Raw genomic sequence first — 19,557 nt, 5'->3', positions numbered from 1 at the left:
GACCGCTAATTTGCATGTTTGTTGTCAAAAAGTCCTATTGTGTGTATGGGCCTTAAGACTGGAATGCCATTAAAGTTCATGTGCGTGTAAAGGCAGGTGTCCCAATACTTTTGGAAATATAGTGTATGTATGAGTTTGTAGTCTTTACCAAATAAGAAGGGGGGAATGAAGAGAAATGGCACATTTATTCTCCAATATTATATGTAAGAAGGTATGCTTCACATGCTTTCAGGAATGTGTGTTTCCTACTGATCCCAGCAAGTCAAAAGGGCATGCACATTGAAGGAATGCAGGAGATCTTTCATATCTCCAAGTTTCACATATTGTTTAAATCATGATGCTCAATAACTTATTATGAACAGATGCTGAATAACAAATGATTTTGCCAGGTATATGTCCTTGGTGGTCAGCGTAAAGACTCCAGAAAAGATCTATGAGCAGCAAGAAATTGCAGTACTTTTCTGTGAAACGGTTTCCAGGTCAGTACTTGGTTTTTGGCACAGGAGACTTTTATTTTATGATGCAGATGTCATTTATGCCAGTAAAGAACTTTTAATATAAACCTAAAGAGAGCCTAGTACAACACAACACTTTTGATGTAAGCTATATTTCACTTAAATGACATTGCTGACAGGAAGAGGGTGTCTATCCAAAAAATCTCTTTATTTGTAATCAGAACATTATCTTTTTATGTGTAGTGCTCATAACTTTCTAAGGCTATCAGATATCTGTGGTTATAAAATTCAAGGTGTGTGTGTTTTGTTTTTTTTTTTTTGTGTTGAGTATAGGGGCTTTAGAACAGGTCTTACAATGGCAAATATTTTACGGTGCCAAATAGTTCTAACCTTTTTATTTCCTGATATAGAGCATAACGATCTTTGTTTTGTTTTTTTTTGTTTTTTTTTCTTGTGTGTTTTTGGCTTTTTTTTTTTTTTTTATATATAGGGCTTTGCAGAAAGGCTATTTAACCCAGGAAATGATTGATGACTGTGAGCCAGAACTGATGATTTCCATCCCACGCCTAGCAATTATTAGGTGAGATATAACCGCAGTCAATGCACACTTGTGATCTAAAGCTCAGCTGAATATTGGAGGTGGGGACTACATACAAAGCTGTTCACAGTTTGAAAGAGCGAGTGTCTGACGTCCATAGTACGCATTTAGTGTTCTGATTATGTTGAATGCCAATGCCACCTGCCCATGATGATTTGGATGGTGAGGGTCAGCAGCCACTTACTCTGTAGAGGAACACTGAAGAAAATATATAATATATATTTTTTTTTTTTTTTCTCCTGGCTGTGTTTTACCTGCTGGCTGGTTGCTAGGTTTTATCTCTATTTGAATGATGTGTTGATTTGTCTGTAACCATTGACTGTTTGCCCCTTTTTTATAGTGGGCTGCTGATTTTTCCAGACGGACCCTTAAACCTACAGAAAAGACGCGAGGAGATGTGTGAACTTTTCAGTCCCTTTTATGGATTACTGAAGAAAATCAGGTGAATAAAATATTCTAGAAATGGATGCCCACAAATACGTATTGTATACTACAAAATCTACCTAAATTCTCATCAGAACCCATCTATATTTGGGACGGTATGCATCTGCTATAATTCATAAACGCACACTGGAATACTTTAAAATTGCTTTGCAATTTACAACGTTCTGTATTTTACCCCTGGTTTGCACACTAATGGGTGCTGGTTTACTATAAGATGTAGGGAGCATGGACCAAACCACTTGTTACATGCTTCCTCATACCACCACGTTGCCTAAGGGGGTGTTGACAGTGCAGAGGGACAAAGTCCTACCTATTACACACATTACTGTGCCCTACTAAGTTAGATGTGTGCTATGTTGTAATGTCATGTATATGAAGGAGAACAGATTGAATGATTTACATACAAATAGTCAGTACGTGGTAATTTTTTCATGTGGTGTGTGTGTTTTTGTTCCCCCTCCCCCCCCAAGGGTTCCAGCAGCCCTACTTCCAAAAGGGAATTGGTCAGAGGAGAAACACTTTTTAAAGTTGTTCTAAACCCTCCTATTTACTTAATCATAAATACTTTGATATGCTAAAAGTGAAGTTACTGCTGGGGGGGGTCATGTAGTCAGGAATTGCTTGATGGTGGCTATGCAACACCCCCTCAGAATTTCGATACCACCAAAGCACCACAGTTACCACTGACCCTACTGAACTGTAATAATCATCTGTCTATTAGAGCTTCATTTCAGTAACCCTATCTTCCATATTTGAATTGTCTGGATGATGGCACATTCCTCTGAAAATGTATACTGGAAAGTTTCACCCTACCTTTCAAAGATGGTAACCTAAGACAGAAGCACTTTAACCCAGTATTAGATTATATTTTGTGCTATTTCTTTTTTTTCTAGGGAACTTCTCTGCGTACTAACCGAGAATGAGTTACTTTGGCTTGAGCGAGCTCTGTGCTCTGCTTCGTCTGAGGACCCTTCTGTGCACCTGTCATCATGTCTGCCACCTCCTATTGACTCCAATTCCTTTCACCTTGATAGCCAGACAAAACAATCAGCGGCAGACACTCCTATGGCACAAAGCACCACTGATGAGGAGACCCCACAAGAGACTTCTGAATCTTGTAACATGGCAATGTGTGATCCAGACGTTAGTTCTCAGGATATGTCAACAGGCTTAGACAATAGTACAAGCCAGGATATTAAACTCCATCATGCAACAAAACCATTAGAAATACTCCGCAATATGCGTATGAGATTCAATTTGAGGTAAATGGGGGGGGATTACGTGCTTTTAGGAATTGTTATTGTACAGTCATGCAATCTATCTGTCATATAAGGCCAAACACATAAGCTCCCTATATTGCTTCTTTGACTGGGGGCTTGGACCATTGCATTCAAGGCCTCTATGCTGCATTTCGTAGTGCTGTTTTAGTGCTATTGTTATATCTGTGATCATGCAGCGACAACAAATAATAAAAATGTATAAAAAAATATTTGTAGAGTAATAAGAATATTAAAAATTGTTGTAAAAGTAGTGGTTCAACAAGAATCCATTGGGTTCTGCCTGCACAGGTTCAAATCCTGCATGTCTTATGTAAGTAATATTTAAAATGTTTACTTAAGGTATGCCATATATGCTTGTTTGGGGATGTACCTAAACTTATGATGCTGAATCCCTTTATTATTTTGACTTGTATTTAGAAAAACAAGTTTCTTTGATGTGCGGTCCCGGTATCGCAGTGACAGTGACATGCTGCACCGCCTCTTTGTATGTATTGCTGGTGAGTCCACGGACCTCATTTTATGGAATGTCTGGAATAACCTTTACCAATCTGCTTTAAGCTGTTGTTGCGGAGCCATATTTTGTCTGTTTGCCCCTATTCACACTGTCAGGTGTCGCACACATGCGTTTTTTTTTTTTTTTTCTTTTCTTTTCTTTTTCTTTCGTTGTGTACAGTTGCTGGGTTTGAAGCATAGGGCAACCACTTAATTTCAATGGGTTGGCCTGCTTGTGAAGAAAAAGCTCATGCAGCTTTTTAGCTTTATGCTTTGTATTTTGCCATGTGTAAAAACGCGCATCTTGGTTTTGCGTTTGGAGGTGTCATTATCGGTGCATTTTGCGTGCGTTCACATGCTACACTAGTGTGAATGCAGCCTTTTGCATGCAACTCTGGGGTATTGGTTGATTGATTAGAATGTTTTGTTCTACAGGTGTTGCTGACCAGCTACAAACCAACTTTGCAAGTGACTTGCGCGTGATTCTGAAAACTGTGTTTGAAGCTGTGAGTTCAAGGCAACAGCAAGACACAGAAAGTAAGTTATGCACCCCAATAAATTGTACTGCTGCTGTCCTATTGCTAGTTATTAAAGTAATTCATAAAAGATGTCTGTGGATGTATATGTATATAAATACTATGTTTGTCTTTGTGTGTGTGTGTGTGTGTGTGTGTGTGTGTGTGTGTGTGTGTGTAAAGCATGCAGAAGGCAGTGGTAATGAATTCTTTATTATAATAAACTATTCTGCTGAAACATTTCTGTTAAAATGTTACTAAACCCACATCATAAAATGCTATCAATAAATGTTGTATTACGTCCTCTTCATACTCGGTCACTGAGATTTGTTTTCTGTATTCTGAAAAAACCTGGTTGATCCTGATGTTCTCTGCCTCCCCTTCTGTCCATGTCCCCAATTCAGCTAGGGATTTTGCAGAGCAGTGTTGGCAGCTCTGCGCATGCTCAGTTTTTAGTGAGTTTCTGTGCTGAGCATTTCCTTCCTAATACATCTGAGCAGCCCATGTGACTAGAGTCACACGTGGGTGTATACACAGTGGTAAATGACAGCCAACTCCCACCCTCCTTCTCCATGCATATTAAATGTAGATTAACCACTTCAGCCCCGGAAGATTTTACCCTCTTCCTGACCAGAGCACTTTTTACAATTTGGCACTGCATCGCTTTAACTGACAATTGCGTGGTCATGCGACTCTGTATCTAAACAAAGTTTGCATCCTTTTTTTCCCACAAATAGAGCTTTCTTTTGGGGGTATTTGATCACCTCTGCAGTTTTTATTTATTTTTTTTTTTTTTGCGCTATAAACAAAGAGCGACATTTTTGATTTTGGTAAATATCCCCAAATTTAAAAAAAAAAATGTCTTCATCACTTTAGGCCGATATGTATTCTAACACATATTTTTGGTAAAAAAAAATCACAATCGAATATTGATTGGTTTGCGCAAAAGTTATAACATCTTCAAACTTTGGGAAAGATTTATGGCAATTTTTATTACTATTTATTTATTTTAATTTTTTTACTAGTAATGGCGGTGATCTGCAATTTTTAGTGGTATTACAACATTGCGATGAACATATTGGACACTTTTGACACATTTTTTGGGACCACTGACATTTATACAGCGATCAGTGCTATAAATATGCACTGATTACTATATAAATGTCATTGGCAGGGAAGGGGTTAACACTAGGGGGCAATCAAGGGGTTAAATGTGTGTTCTAACTGTATGGGGATAGGACTGACTAGGGGAGGAGACATATTGTTGTTCCTACTTAGTAGGAACAAATGACATGTCTCCTCTCCCCTGACAGAACAGGGATTTGTGTGTTTACACACACAAATCCCCATGCTGGCTCTCATGCACATGATCGGCAGTAAAAAGATGGGAAACGGTTAATGGAGGCTAAGACGCAAGCTGGCGGGGCATAACAGGCTGTGAATGGCAGAAATCCGCCCACACCATGTTATTGCCAAAAAATAAAATTTGATTTCAAATATATATTTGTATGACAATTGAAAACTTTATTGATGCTAATGATTTATTTTTGCCCTGTATTCCAAAGGCTTTTTTTTTTTTTTTTTTTGAACATGTGACCAGCAGCAGAGGAATAGAAGTTCCTTCTGCTTATGTCTTATGTTTCTCTACAGACAGGCTGGGAAAGAACTGGGCCATGTGACAGCTGTAGATCAATTAGGATAAAGGTGCTTTAGATGTTGTGTGGTGTGTGTGATTTTTTTTTTTTTTTTTTTGTTTTTTTTTTGTTTTTATTAAAATAATTACAGTGCCATCTTTTATATACAGCAATAGGAGGGGGATTGTAAATTAAATTTCGTTTAGTATCACTTTTAAGGCACCCTTAGACAGATGGTGTTAGTTTCTCAAGTGGCCATTTAAGACCAAATCAGCTTGACAAGCTTACTCCTTTTGGGTGGCTTTTGAGCCTGTTGGCCAGCCATTATTGATGCCAGCACACTCTCTTGCTGTTACCACTCTTCTTTCTTTTAAAATGTTCGCAAGGAGGTGACAATTTTTTTTGGAGCACCTGTGAGACTGTGGGCCATGCATACATTATCTGACCACCCTCTAGTTCAGAGATATGCAATTAGCAGGCCTCCAGCTGTTGCAGAACTACAACTCCCATGAGGCATAGCAAGACTCTGACAGCCACAAGCATGACACCCAGAGGCAGAAGCATGATGGGACTTGTAGTTTTGCAATAGCTGGAGGTCCTCTAATTGCATATCCCTGCCCTAGTTTCTGTGTCAGGTATACATTTGGTTTCTCTACTTAAAACCATCATTGTTGCTACTGCTAACACAGAGGTGTTGACATAAAGGGCAACTAACCTGTTTAAAGAAAACAATATGGTGTGTGTGTGTGTGTGTGTGTGTGGTGTGTTTTTTTTTTTTTTTTTTTTTATTTAATTTGATGCTTGTAGATTTATCTTGCACAAAAATAGTTGTTTCCTATAAGTCTTAGTGGCAGCTGTAGAAATGCCTCTTGAGAGAACAGGAGCGGAAAAATTACCTAGATTCCATGTTTGTTTTTTCTAGGCAGAGCTGAAGATGCCTCACGTTTGCCAGACTGTTCAGTTTGTCGGAACCTGGAGCAGCAGGCCGGTAGCACTTCGATGGGTATGTCAGATCTAACCTAGTGGTATATTGATAAGCATATTCAAAGCATCATTTATGGGGAAAAAACAAAAATGTTTTCAAAGAAGTAACTCCCTGTAATTTACCTTCGGTAATGACTAACTCATGGCTTAAATGGGCAAAGGGCAAGGAGACCAGCCCTATTTACAAAGCAATATTTACATTTCAGACTGCACCTTTCACTTTCACCTACCTTTTTATATTTGTGGGAGTGATATCACCGCTTCCCAGGATAAAAAAAAATATATTCCTAAAATAGCGGCGCTAAAAGGGTTAACCATGATCAAACCGTATAATGAACACCGTAATACACTTTGCAAATAATGTCAAGTCCAGAGTTGCGGATTTGCTATGTCACGCACCAGTGGCAGCACCCTTAGAGCAAGCAAAACTCTGCAATATCAAAAGGGAACACACAGGGACACCAGACTAATTGCGGTATGTTCAGATAGTTCAATTTATTAAAAGCAGACTGGCAACTCGCATCTTAGTATATAAAAACACGCATGTAAGGAATCATTCCAGTGAGTCCTAAGCCTCTCCCGAGTGGTCCTAGTAGATTGGTGACATCCATGAAGCTGGAGGGTGATGGAAAGCCGCCTATCACATGAACCAGCGTGTAATGCAAGATGGCCTCGGACAGGATCTGATGCCGGGGGAGGGGGGGAGTGTAACGCGTTTTGAAGCTTCTGCTTCTTCTTCAGCCCCGATAGGCTGACAGAGACGTCAGTCTATTATAGCGGCATTTATCAGAAGGGTGCTCCAAAGACTCTTCCAAATCCACTAGGACCACTCAAGAGAGCCTTAGGGCTGACTGAAATGATTCCTTACATTGCTTTTTAAATACTAAGATGTGAGTTGCCACTTGTTTTGCTTTTAATAAATTTAACTTTAACATACTGCACTTAGTCTGGTGCCCCTCTGTTACTTTTTTAAAAATATTAGTGTTGGGTTATACCTACCAATTTCACTGGTCAGTTTAAGGTTTAGCCTGTATGTTATGTATTTTTTTTCATTTTCTCAAATATGTGAGTGCTTTTGAGTTTAACACATCGAGCACAATAAAATAAACATTTCCCAGTAAACTATTTGTTACCACAGCACTTGCAGTTTACAACTTTCATTGCTGTTGGCTCCTGCTCTCCAAGTGCTGTTTCCCTGAACTTTCAGTAATCACAAAAAGTTACCGTGCAATCACTAGCCAGTTAGCTTGGAGATGGGGGGGGGGGGGGGGAGAAGGAGTGCCTTGCTATCCTAAGCTGTACGGCTGTATGTTTCATTTGATGCACACAGTGTAGGGAGACAACTGTAGTCCCCTGCATGCAAGGGTCCATAGAATGCTGCAAGAGAATGCTGCCACCCTGAGACAGGAAACCTGGGGCAGTGGTCATGATACCAGCTTAATTGGAACATACTGTAGGCAAGGAATAGGAAGAAAAAAAGCTCAGTAAATGATTTAAAGTATCTGTGAGTTAAACTAAGCAGTGCTGGGCAGGGGAGCATAGCAGTTAATCTGACCACGGGAGAGACCGGACGCCACGTGTGAGCTTAAAGTTTCAGCTTCATAGTGTCCTACAATTATAAGTACTGATACACCGGACTACTTTTGCCGCTTTACTAAAACTGCCCTTTACCTGCACCTACAAAATTCTGTTTCCAGAGTGTGTTCAACGGGATGCCTCTTGCTACTTCCTTATCCAGTCCCCAAATTTGTACTAACTATATGCATGCTTTTCCTTCTAGTGACTCCAGAATGGGTCCCTGACAGCGCCAGTACTCAATGCATGAGTTGTTATGCACCCTTTACACTTTTACGTAGACGGCATCACTGTCGTAGTTGTGGAAAGGTAAAGATTTATTTTTATATTGAGTATGTGTTAACTCACTTTGCCTATAAAAACAAATTGATGCTTTTTCACAGAATTTGGTTGCAGGGTATTTCCTTTTTATAGTCTGTCTTCATTTCTGCTGTATAATCCAATGTGGGTAGGAATGGTTGGGATAATGCTGGAAGGTCCGGCATATTTCTTAAGTAATCCATAGTGTGTGGAGTCAACATTTTTGTACATTTCAGTCTCTACTAAAGGTTCCTACACCAGTTTACCAAAATGAGGCATGGCCACACTTTTTGCTACATGTGGAGGCACTATTTGTGTACTTGGACAACATTATCTAAGCTTCATAGCACCCCACAACAAAACTAAAATGAACTGTAACTGGCATACTGATGGTGCAATTCCTGTGCAGTGATGCAGCTTTTCAGATTAGTGTTGTAACTCCATTGCACCATTGTGTACAGGGCCTTTTACACGTCCACAAATTTAGTATATCAACACAACTTATTTTTCAGACAGAAGTTCCTAAAAATGAATCAGGACCTCAGATAAACCTACAGATAAGGTAAAATGGTAAAGAAGCTATATGCTCATAGGGAATTTGTAACCTTATGTGCAGATTGGTAGTGGTGGATTTCATGTTAATGAAAAAGGATTAGCAATTTATGAATGCATGATATGAAACTACTGAAAGTGGAACTTAACACAAATGGGGAAAAAAAAATCTTTAGCAAGGGCCCAGAGGTAGAGCTGGTCAGTGCGGAACATATTCCAGAGGGTACTATTTGGGGCATTAGTGGTAGGTTGACTAAAGCACATAAACCTGAGGTAAGTATAGTAACAAGTCCTATTTGCAACCTCGGAACACCCAATAAGAGGATAGTATGTGACCGCTCTGAACTATGTGGCGTGTTCACCAATGCCTGGAGCCTGGCGGACAAGATGGGTGAACTAGAAATACTGTTGAACGAGGAGGATTTAGATTTTGTGGGAATTTCAGGGACTTGGTTCAATAGCTCTCATGATTGGCTGGCAACCATTCAAGGGTATTCCCTTCTATCGCAGGGATAGAGAGGGGTATGCCTGTATATCAAGAATAATGTACAAGTGAATGTGAGAGATGACATTACTAAGGGAGCAAGGGAGGAGGTGGAATCCTTATGGGTAGAGCTCCAAAGGGAGGAAACTAAGGGGAAAGTAATACTGGGAGTATGCTATAGGCCCCCTAACCTGGGGGAGGAAGGGGAGACTGACATCCTATCACAATTTGGATTAGCGGCAAGGATGGGAAGTGTCATATTGGGGGGATTTTAATTATCCAGACATGGACTGGGCGGAGGGAACTGCGTGTTTGTCTAAGGCTCGCCAGTTCCTAAATGTCTTGCAGGACAATCTCATGGGTCAGATGGTAGACGCGCCAACTAGGAACAAAGCGTTACTAGACCTACTGATTACCAACAATACAGACCTGATCCCGGATGTGGAAATACGGGGCAATTTAGGAAACGGCAATCACAGGTCAATTGGCTTCAGTATAAATCGCACAAATAGGAAACATAAGGGGAATGCAAAGACACTGAATTTCAAAAGAGCCAACTTCCCTAAACTACAAACCTTGCTATAAGATATTGATTGGGATAAAATCTTAGGAACAAAGAACATGGAGGAGAGATGGGTTTGCTTTAAGAGCACATTAAATAAGGGCATTAGCCAATGCATCCCATTGGGTAAAGAAAATTGAAAAAGCGAACAAAAGTCCTGGATGGCTTAACTCCAATGTAAAAATGCATATAAAAGCAAAAGAGAAAGCCTTCAAAAAATACAAGGTTGTGGGATCATCAGCATTCAGATTTTATAAAGAATGCAACAAGAAATGTAAGGGTGCAATTAGGGCGGCTAAGATGGAACACGAAAGACGCATAGCGGAGGAGAGCAAAAAAATCCCAAGAAATTCTTTAGGTATTTAAACAGTAAAAAAGGGATGACCGACCATATTGGCCCCATAAAGAATGAGGAAGGACATCTGGTTACATAGGATGGGGAGATGGTGAAGGTTTTGAATTCATTCTTCTCAGTTTTCGCAAGGGAATCGGGGGGGACTTCAGTAACCAAAATTGCAGTGTTTATCCATATGACACATCACAGGAAGCACCTCCATGGTTAAGAGTACAGAATAAAAATTAGACTTGGTAAACTTAACAGTAATCACCGGGACCGGATGGTTTGCATCCGAAGGTACTTGGGGAACTCTGTCAAGTAATTGCCAGACCATTGTTCCTAATTTTTACTGATAGTCTACTGACTGGAATGGTACTAGGTGATATGGAGAAAAGCCAATGTAGCACCAATATTTAAAAAGGGTCCAAAATACATCCCTGGGAATTACAGACCAGTTAGCCTAACATCAATAGTATGCAAGCTCTTGGAGGGGATGATAGGGGACTATATACAAGATTTTAGTAACGAGAACAGTATCATTAGCAGTAATCGGCATGGATTCATGAAGAATTGTTCTTGCCAATCCAATCTATTAACCTTCTATGAGGAGGGGAGTTGCCATCTAGATAAAAGGAATGGTCAGAGGTGGGTAGTGGGCTCCCCCAGGGTTCTGTGCTGGGACCAATCCTATTTATTTTGTTCATAAACGACCTGGAGCATGGGGTAAACAGTTCAATCTCTGTATTTGCGGGCGATGCTAAGCAGGGCAATAACTTCTCCGCAGGATATGGAAACCTTGCAAAAAGATCTGAACAAATTAATGGGGTGGGCAACTACATGGCAAATGAGGTTTAATGTAGAAAAATGTAAAATAATGCATTTGGGTGGCAAAAATATGAATGCAATCTATACACTGGGGGGGAGAACCTCTGGGGGAATCTAGGATGGAAACGGGCCTGGGGGTCCTAGTAGGCTCAGTAATGGCATGTAATGCCAAGCTGCAGCTAACAAAGCAAACCTTGGCATGCATTAAAAAGGGGATCAACTCCGGAGATAAAACGATAATTTTCCCGCTCTACAAGACTCTGGTCCAGCCACACCTGGAGTATGCTGTCCAGTTCTGGGCACCAGTCCTCAGGAAGGATGTACTGGAAATGGAGCGAGTACAAAGAAGGGCAACTAAGCTAATAAAGGGTCTGGTTATTGGTTATGAGGAAAGGGTGTGAGCACTGAACTTATTCTTTCTGGAGAAGAGACGCTTAAGAGGGGATATGATTTCAATTTATAAATACCATACTGGTGACCCCACAATAGGGATAAAACTTTTTCGCAGAAGGTAGTTTAGCAAGACACGTGGCCACTCATTAAAATTAGAATAAAAGAGGTTTAACCTTAAACTACGTAGAGGGTTCTTTACTGTAAGAGCGGCAAGGATGTGGAATTCCCTTCCCTTCCACGGGTGGTGGTTTCAGTGGGGTGCATCGATAGTTTCAAAAAACTATTAGCTAAGCACCTGAACGATCGCAACATTCAGGGATATACACTGACATGTAATCACACACATAGATTGGACTTTTTCAACCTCCCCTACTATGTAACTATATTGAAGCCTGTTTTATTTTTATTTTTTGTTTATGCTAAAATGCACAGGAAGTGCCATGTTGTCCTACAATCTCAAGGTTAAAATCTATATACATAAAAATCTTTAGATGTTTTGTATGGACTTTTCATGTTGTATTTCCATTTTTCTCCATGTAGATATTCTGTTCCCGCTGCTCAGGTTATTCATCCTCTCTGCCTCATGTCCCCAATGCTCAGCCTGTTCGTGTTTGCTCTCATTGTTATCATGTGCACTGCAGTCCCCAGGATCGGGTCACAGAAGACACAGCCCAACACCTATCCTGACGTAGACAGAGAAGAAGTGGTTCCAAAGCACATTTCAATAACAACCTCCTCTTATTACACAGTGTTCTGTGTGGCGCATGTAATCTGGGATTATACACTACACAGACAGGACTCTTCTTTTTTTTTTTTTTTTTTTTTTTTTTTTTTTACATCTTGTGTACGAACATTTTGCTGCAAGTTCTGATCAAACAGGGATCCATTTTAACACCCCACAGCTTTAAGTTGTATGGTTTTTCAATGGGGTGAATTTCTTTTAACCACATACTTTTTAGCTTCGTTAATAATGAGAAGACTAAATTCCAGGCCATTTTTTTTTTTTTATTCAATTTACAGTGTTGGCATGGCTTGGAAACGTTGTTGGGGTTTTTTCTTTTTTTTTTTTTTTTTGCTGTCTGCACCCCCTTGAGTAGAATTTCTCTTCCTCCTTTTCCTAGTTAAAAAGGTCACAGAGAAAGGGATGTTAATGGAAGAACCGTTGAATGGGGAGACAAGCAAGAATAAAAATGCCCCACCATGCGGTGAACTATTTTCAGTATTGAATTGCATTCTTAAATAGCCAGCACATCAAATATTGAACCTTAAAATTTAAAGCCCAAGTTTAGGTAAAATGTGAAAAAAAAAAAAAAATTGGCATAAGGGACAGTACTTCTATATATTCTGAAGTGTCCCCTGTGCTGGTGCTGGCTGACATATTTGAAATCCTCTATCCACCTCCCATGCCCCACAGCCATAATCTTGCATTGCTGCAGGGTTAAAAAAGCTGAGGGACCTCTCAGGCACTCAAGAGTGCCGACTGTGCCTGCCCTCTCTGCTTCCCTCCTCCATTTTTAAAAACTGTACTATTGCTTCCATGAATGAAAAAATATGTATGGAGTACGAACGGGAGAATGAAAGGTCTGCCTCCTTTGCTTTTCCTTCACCTGCGACAGGTCCCTTTTTTAGCTCTGTTCAATTCTGCAGCACTGGAATATAACGCCTGCATGGGGTAAGAGGGGTGGGCAAAGGGTAGCCAGCATGTGGGACACTTCAGATTAAAGTACAGTCTCCTGTGTTGAGGTTTTTTTTTTATTTTTTTGCTTTTTCAAGTTTTACTTAAACTTAGGATTTAAGAAGTTTGAGGTTTCATTATAAAGAACATAGGTATAAATTGCAAGAAAAAGTAAAATAAAAAGGTGCAAAACAGTATATCCACTGATTTATTTTTATTTTTTAGGGCCACATTGGACACGTTTCTGAAGGCGACGGACCTTGACAGAGTGGTCCATGGTGGCCCCAAAACATCGGTGGATTGCTGTTTTTACACTTTTTCTTGCACTTTATAATACCTTGGTAAACTGCCTAAATTTTGAGGTTCAGCATTTGGCGGGCTCTAATACGGTATCACTATTGGCCATACATAGCCAGTAAGGTGAATAGGGTATGGTGGTGAGTGGATTGGACTGTACTAGGTTTGGTCTCCATGATGTAAGGGAAAATCTCCCAAACGGGGTCAAAAGACAAAAACTTTAGAGGTCTCTTATCCTTTCCCTGATCTATACAAAATATAATCCAAAAAACAGGCTACTTTAGTTGCACCTTTAGTGTCTATAATGTAGGTATATGTGAAAGATGCAGCTACTATACGTTGCCCATGTACATATTTTTGCTAACACTTATTGGTTGATAGAATATGAATTTTATAGAAAAATATCTGACCTATGCAAATGAAAATGTCCTTCTGTATCCATGCATATGGGGAAGGATTGTCTGGCAAACAGATTGTCCTTTCTCTTTAGCGAGAACAGTATGAAAGAGCTAAAGGAGGAATTGGATGCTTTGAAAAAGTCTTTCCTCAGATACACAGATAAAGTTCAGGGTAGCTGAGCAAACAAGTACTGTATGCATTGAATACTATGATTATCTGTGTAATTTTTCATATGTCTTGTATCTTTTCTTGCTTATTCATTCTTCCTCTAAGAGAGATGTTTAGGATGTTACTAAAGATAATCATCTTGACCTATACTGGTATTGTATCTGGTGAATTGAGCATATGTTTACATTCATTCTGCTACAGACTTGTACAGATATGTATAGAAATCTGTTATGTAGAGGAATTTTGGACTAGAATTTCCTCCAGAACCCCAGTATCTGCAAACATGTATCAGTTTGATATTGAGATATCATAAGCTTTGTTAAGAGTATCTGTTCAGGTTAACTAATGATTTTAGGCCTACAATACACAGGGGATTTAGTCACTCATTGGCTTAAGATTGAACCTCTTGTTGATGATCCCCTTACTTGTAATTTAATGGATTTTTTTATACTGCAGATGTGACAGGTGTTAATAATAAGTTAAACTCTAGTTTCTGTGGGTTAATTATTTGTATATAGCCATACGATCTGTGCTGCTCCTGGTCTCAAAGGACATTTTCTATAGTCTGGTGGCTACTGCTACTATTTCCAGGATTTGATGTTAAATAGAAGCACATGATCAGTACTTGAAGACTTATTTTAAATTAAAGAGGAAGGGCTGATTAATTCTCACCTTTTTAGAGAAAAGTATTCATTCTTTTTCATTACAGTATGTTTATTTTTAGTAAGACTACTACCGACTCGAACTAGACCTTTTTATCTCTCAGGGGTTATGGTATACACAAAGCTAAAAGTGCACAAGGCAAAAAGATGCCCTCTTAACAATTTTTTTTTTCTAGCTCAATAAATGGTATTATTTTTAAAACTGCGTGCTAGATGTGATTGTTCAGTGTGCGGATGTTAGAAATGTGTCTAATGGGATTCAATTGATGTATGAATTGTTGCAGGCAAGGTATTTATGCAGTGCTTTACAGTACTGTACTGTACATTCACATCAGTCCCTACACTCAAGGAGCTTACAATTAAGAGATAACCAGTAAGCCACTTTTTTTTTTTTTTTTTTTTTTTTTTTTTCAGTAAAGTGATAGTTATAAGTATTTTTGTGCTCTGCAGCCCTAGGTATAACCCTATTTATATAAGGGGTTCACTGATATCGATATCGGTATCGATACCCTGCATTTTCACGAGTACTCATAAAAATGCTCTACTTTGTGGTGCGATTTGCGTCAATACAAACACTGTAAAGAATTGCATGTCATATGAACAGGCATGCGGTGCAATTCCTGTCCGAATCGTATGCAATTTTCCCCCACTACTCGTGTGTGTGTGTGTGTGTGTGTGTGTGTGTGTGTGTGTGTGTGTGTCCAGTATAGAAAAGGGAAGAGCCATCTAGTGCAGCAATGGGCAGTTTATTAAAAATGTTATGTCACATTAAAGTATATATCTGCATAGTGACCCCGTCCTGCTGATGATAGAAAACCACAGCCGCTGAAGGAGATGTATAGGTGACCTGCCCCCAAGCTGATATGACTTCCGTCCTATACCCACAGGAGTCCGGGAACGTTTCCTCCAGCCCTGTGAGCACTTCCAGCGGCCGTGGTTTTCTATCATCGGCGAGATGGGGACACTATGCAGATTTGGATTTGACCAGATATGTACTTTAATGTGAGTTAGAACATTTTTAATAAATTGCTGCACAGGATGGCACTTCCCTTTCTATACTGGGTTCACACACAGGAGTGGTGGGGCAAATTGCATGTGATTTGGACAGGAATCACATGCAATTCTTTGCGATTTCATTTTGTATGGACGCAAATTACACAGCAAGGTATCGGTACTCGCCAATGATAAAATGGTATTGGTGCAACCCAAATTTATATATGTATGGAGTGCAATACCTCATTTGGATTTATGAGGTTTAACTGGATAAGGTTATGTGTCGGCTAATCAGAACTAGTGCTGAGCTGCTGCTGTGAGTAGCCAGCTATCGGAATTCATGGAAGCCATTGCAAGCCTTCACAATGGCAAAACTGAGTGCAAAACTCACTTGAAGCAGGTCAGAAGGAGGTCTAATACATCTGTCAATGAAATCAGGATGATCTCAGGAGCTTTTCAAATTGATGTCAAACAAACTGACGCCATGGACACAAGCCCAAAGACTGTTGACACAGGCTCTTATAGTGTTTTACTTATTCATTTTAAATTATAATCGCTATGGGCATCATATCTTATAAGTCTCCTTTCCTGACGCCTCCATGGCAGCACACGCTGGGTTGTGACTCCGCCCCCACAACCTGACAGGATTGGTTAGCTATAAGTTTGAAGGGGAGACACCCCGCTGCATTCTCTTTTTTTATCCTCACCTGACAGATTGGGATAAGCAGCTTGCTCCTGTTGTCAAGATAAAGAAAAAAGCCTCTTACCGCTCTCGCCCCAGCAGGTTCAAGCCTCTCCTGTTTGGAAGTCCCTCCTGTACAGTCTCTAAAGGAGCTTCTATGGAGGGAACCCCCGGTCTGGTGGTCTCAGGGGGCGTCTGGACATCTGGCACAGTAAGCTTTAAAGAAGCTTCATATATTTGCAGTGGTCTCCTTTCCTTTTTGCCTGTACCTTGCCTGTAGCTTGCTTATGGTGTTTCTTCTGCTTAGGGGGCTTGCTGGCACTTGCTGTCCTCCGCTGTAGGAACCGTCATGGCCGCCGAGGCCGCCTCCTCCACTCTGCAATTGGCCTCAGGGCCTAGTTCTGCCTTGGGAAGGTAATGCCCTTCTCCAAGATGGCGCCGAGGCGCTCGGGACGCTCTGCGCATGCGCAGGAGCGTCATTTTGCCGCGACGGCGGCGGCAGATTTAAAAACACAGGCATTTCTGTGTTTTTTGCTGAGCAGTATTACAGTTACCTAAATGCTCACCGGCATTCAACTGCTTTGCCAGGAAACGACTCAGCAAGACCAGGTAAGTCAATTTATTCGATTTAACCTTTTAAAAAAAAAAAAAATAAATAAAAAATAAAAAAAGAAAAAGTAAGATTTAAAAAAAAAAATTTTTTCCTTTCTCTTATTTCCTTCAGTCTACACTGTCTACTATCACTATGGAGACCACTGCCCGCGCAGACCACCATCAGCAAACGAGGTAAGAGGCTATTCGTCATTGGTAAGTATTGAAGAAGGGGAGAGAAAAAAGAGAGCCAACCACTAACGCTGCGTTTTTGGCAGCCCCACCAGATCAAGAGCCGCAAGTTCCAGGCGTGAGAGGAGATCAAGTCATGGGTCAAGCAAGAAGTCCCGCAGAAGCCGCTCAAGATCCTCTTCTCGCCACCGAAGACATAGCCGCTCACGTCACAGCCGCTCAAGACGCAGCCGCTCCCGTCACAGTCGGTCACACCGCAGACGGTCACCTTCATCGCACCGCCAAAGCCGCCACACCCGTCCTGCAGCAAACGCTTGCTGGGTATGCGGCGCACCAGCCTTGCCAGATAAGCTAGTCTGCAGATCCTGCTTCAATGAAGCAGCAAAGGACAAAGAGCTAGACGCAGCAATGGCTACGGAGCTCATAAGACAATCTGTGCGGGAATCCATAAGGGAGACAACAGCACCACTAATTGATAGGCCTACGCCTAGCACATCGGTGGCGGATGACCGCCAACCCCAGGCATCAGAACCCTCCTCAGGAGACGAGGACCAGGACATGTCAGCAGGTTTTGATTTTTCCCTGGTACAGCCTTTCGCAAAGTCAGTCAAAGAAGCGATAGGCTGGGAAGAAGATAAAGAGGAACCGCAGAAAGTCCGGAAATATTTCCCAAATTTAAGGAAAGAACCAGAGAATTTCCCTTTTATAAGTGAACTGGAGGATCTAATTAAAGATGAGTGGGAAAGATCTGATAAGCGGTCCAGTCTCACCAACAGACTGACAAAAATGTATCCTCTGAAGGAGTCAAAAGTCAAAACATTGATGAACGCTCCAGTAGTCGACTCCTCCTTGATGCGTCTTGCACGGCATGTCACTCTGCCTATTGAAGACGCAGTTTCCTTTCGTGATGTTCTGGATCGGAAATTGGATCTAGAATTGAAGAAAGCATACTCCACTGCTGGGGGCGCATGCAGACCAGCAATTACCACAGCAGCAGTGGCCAAAGCCATATCAGGTTGGGCAAACAAGGTGGAGAAGGATCTGCAAGACGGTACTGAAATAGATAAAATAATATCTTCTCTTCAGGAGATCAAGTTGGCAGGTGACTTCGTGGCAGAAGCCTCAGTGGATATTATAAGATCCTCGGCGAGATCAATGCTAGCCTCAGTCACAGCAAGAAGGGCCTTGTGGCTGAAACCATGGATGGCCGATACTGCATCCAAAACAAACTGGTGCAGAATTCCATATGATGGCTCAAACCTGTTCGGGTCTAAACTGGACACCGCTATTTCGAAGGTAACAGGAGGGAAGTCGGGATTAATTCCCTCAGATAGAAGACCCAAGGCCCAAAAGGGTTCCTTCTTCAGGCGCAACCTTCCTGAGAAATATAGGGAAGCTAGATCCTACCGTCCTGGTAGGGAGTTTAGAAGGGACTGGAAGAACACAAGACCTTCCTTCCTAAGGATGCAGAAGTCCAAGCCTACCCCGGCAGGGGAGCAGCAGAAGTCTTTTTGAAGGTTCGCCTGCCCACTCAGTACAGGTGGGCGCCAGGCTCAAGGACTTCGCACAGATTTGGTCAAGCCATATAGAGGACCAGTGGACTCTTTCCACGATAAAATTTGGACACAAGTGGAAGTTTATGGGCAAAATTCCAAAAAATCACTTCCAATCAACAAGACTGCCATCTTCACTAGTCAAAAGGAAGTTACTATTAAAATATATAGTGGAATTGAAGGAGAAAGGGGCAATACTGGAAGTTCCGTCAGATCAAAAGGGGAGGGGGTTCTATTCCCCACTATTTTTGGTAAAGAAGAAGACCGGAGACTTACGTCCTGTATTGGATTTAAAAAATCTCAACAGGAACATAAAAACGGAGGCCTTCAAAATGGAGAGTCTGCAGTCTATACTTCTGGCAGTGAACCTGGGCGACTGGATGCTCTCAGTAGATTTATCAGACGCTTATCTACATATTCCAATTCATCCCGCCTTTCAAAAATTCCTCCGATTTGCCATCAACAGAAGCCACTTCCAATTTCAGTGCCTTCCTTTCGGCATCTCGTCGGCTCCCAGGACATTTACCAAGGTCCTTCTACCCTTGGTTGCATTCCTCAGGGAGAAGGGTCTGCGAGTCCACCATTATTTGGACGACATCCTGCTCTTGGCAGAGGATCAAGAAACCTTGCTATGCCATCAGAAGATCTTACTTACGACTCTCCAAGACTTCGGCTGGCTAGTCAACTGGAAAAAGAGCAGCTTACAACCCACTCAAAACATGGTATTCTTGGGAGCAGATCTGAACACCAAATTGAACATGGTACAACTTCCTCAGGAGAAGATTCAGCCTCTAGTACAGAAGATGTGGAGATTACTATCAGCAAGGCATCTTCCAGCCAGAATCTGCTTAAGTGTGCTAGGATCTATGGCTGCAACCCTGCCCATGGTGCAATGGTCACAATGGCACATGAGAA

The 19,557-nt window shown here is 41.1% G+C and overlaps 1 protein-coding gene across 1 annotated transcript in view; it reads left to right on the top strand.

Moving 5' to 3' along the window:
• LOC141132263 (lateral signaling target protein 2 homolog) overlaps positions 1-14,833 on the top strand; it is an 80,058-nt gene extending 65,225 nt beyond the window's left edge. The window contains exons 5-13 of the mRNA XM_073620494.1: positions 390-479; positions 946-1,035; positions 1,394-1,495; positions 2,391-2,759; positions 3,195-3,274; positions 3,705-3,806; positions 6,341-6,421; positions 8,183-8,286; positions 11,971-14,833. Of these exons, the coding sequence (XP_073476595.1) occupies positions 390-479; positions 946-1,035; positions 1,394-1,495; positions 2,391-2,759; positions 3,195-3,274; positions 3,705-3,806; positions 6,341-6,421; positions 8,183-8,286; positions 11,971-12,117 (1,165 nt within the window). The 3' untranslated portion in view covers positions 12,118-14,833. The remainder of the gene's footprint in view (positions 1-389; positions 480-945; positions 1,036-1,393; positions 1,496-2,390; positions 2,760-3,194; positions 3,275-3,704; positions 3,807-6,340; positions 6,422-8,182; positions 8,287-11,970) is intronic.
• The last annotated feature ends 4,724 nt before the right edge of the window (positions 14,834-19,557 follow it).

Source organism: Aquarana catesbeiana, linkage group LG03 (assembly GCF_042186555.1).
Source record: "Aquarana catesbeiana isolate 2022-GZ linkage group LG03, ASM4218655v1, whole genome shotgun sequence".
NCBI lineage: Eukaryota > Metazoa > Chordata > Amphibia > Anura > Ranidae > Aquarana > Aquarana catesbeiana.
This window is presented reverse-complemented; position numbering and strand designations above follow the sequence as displayed.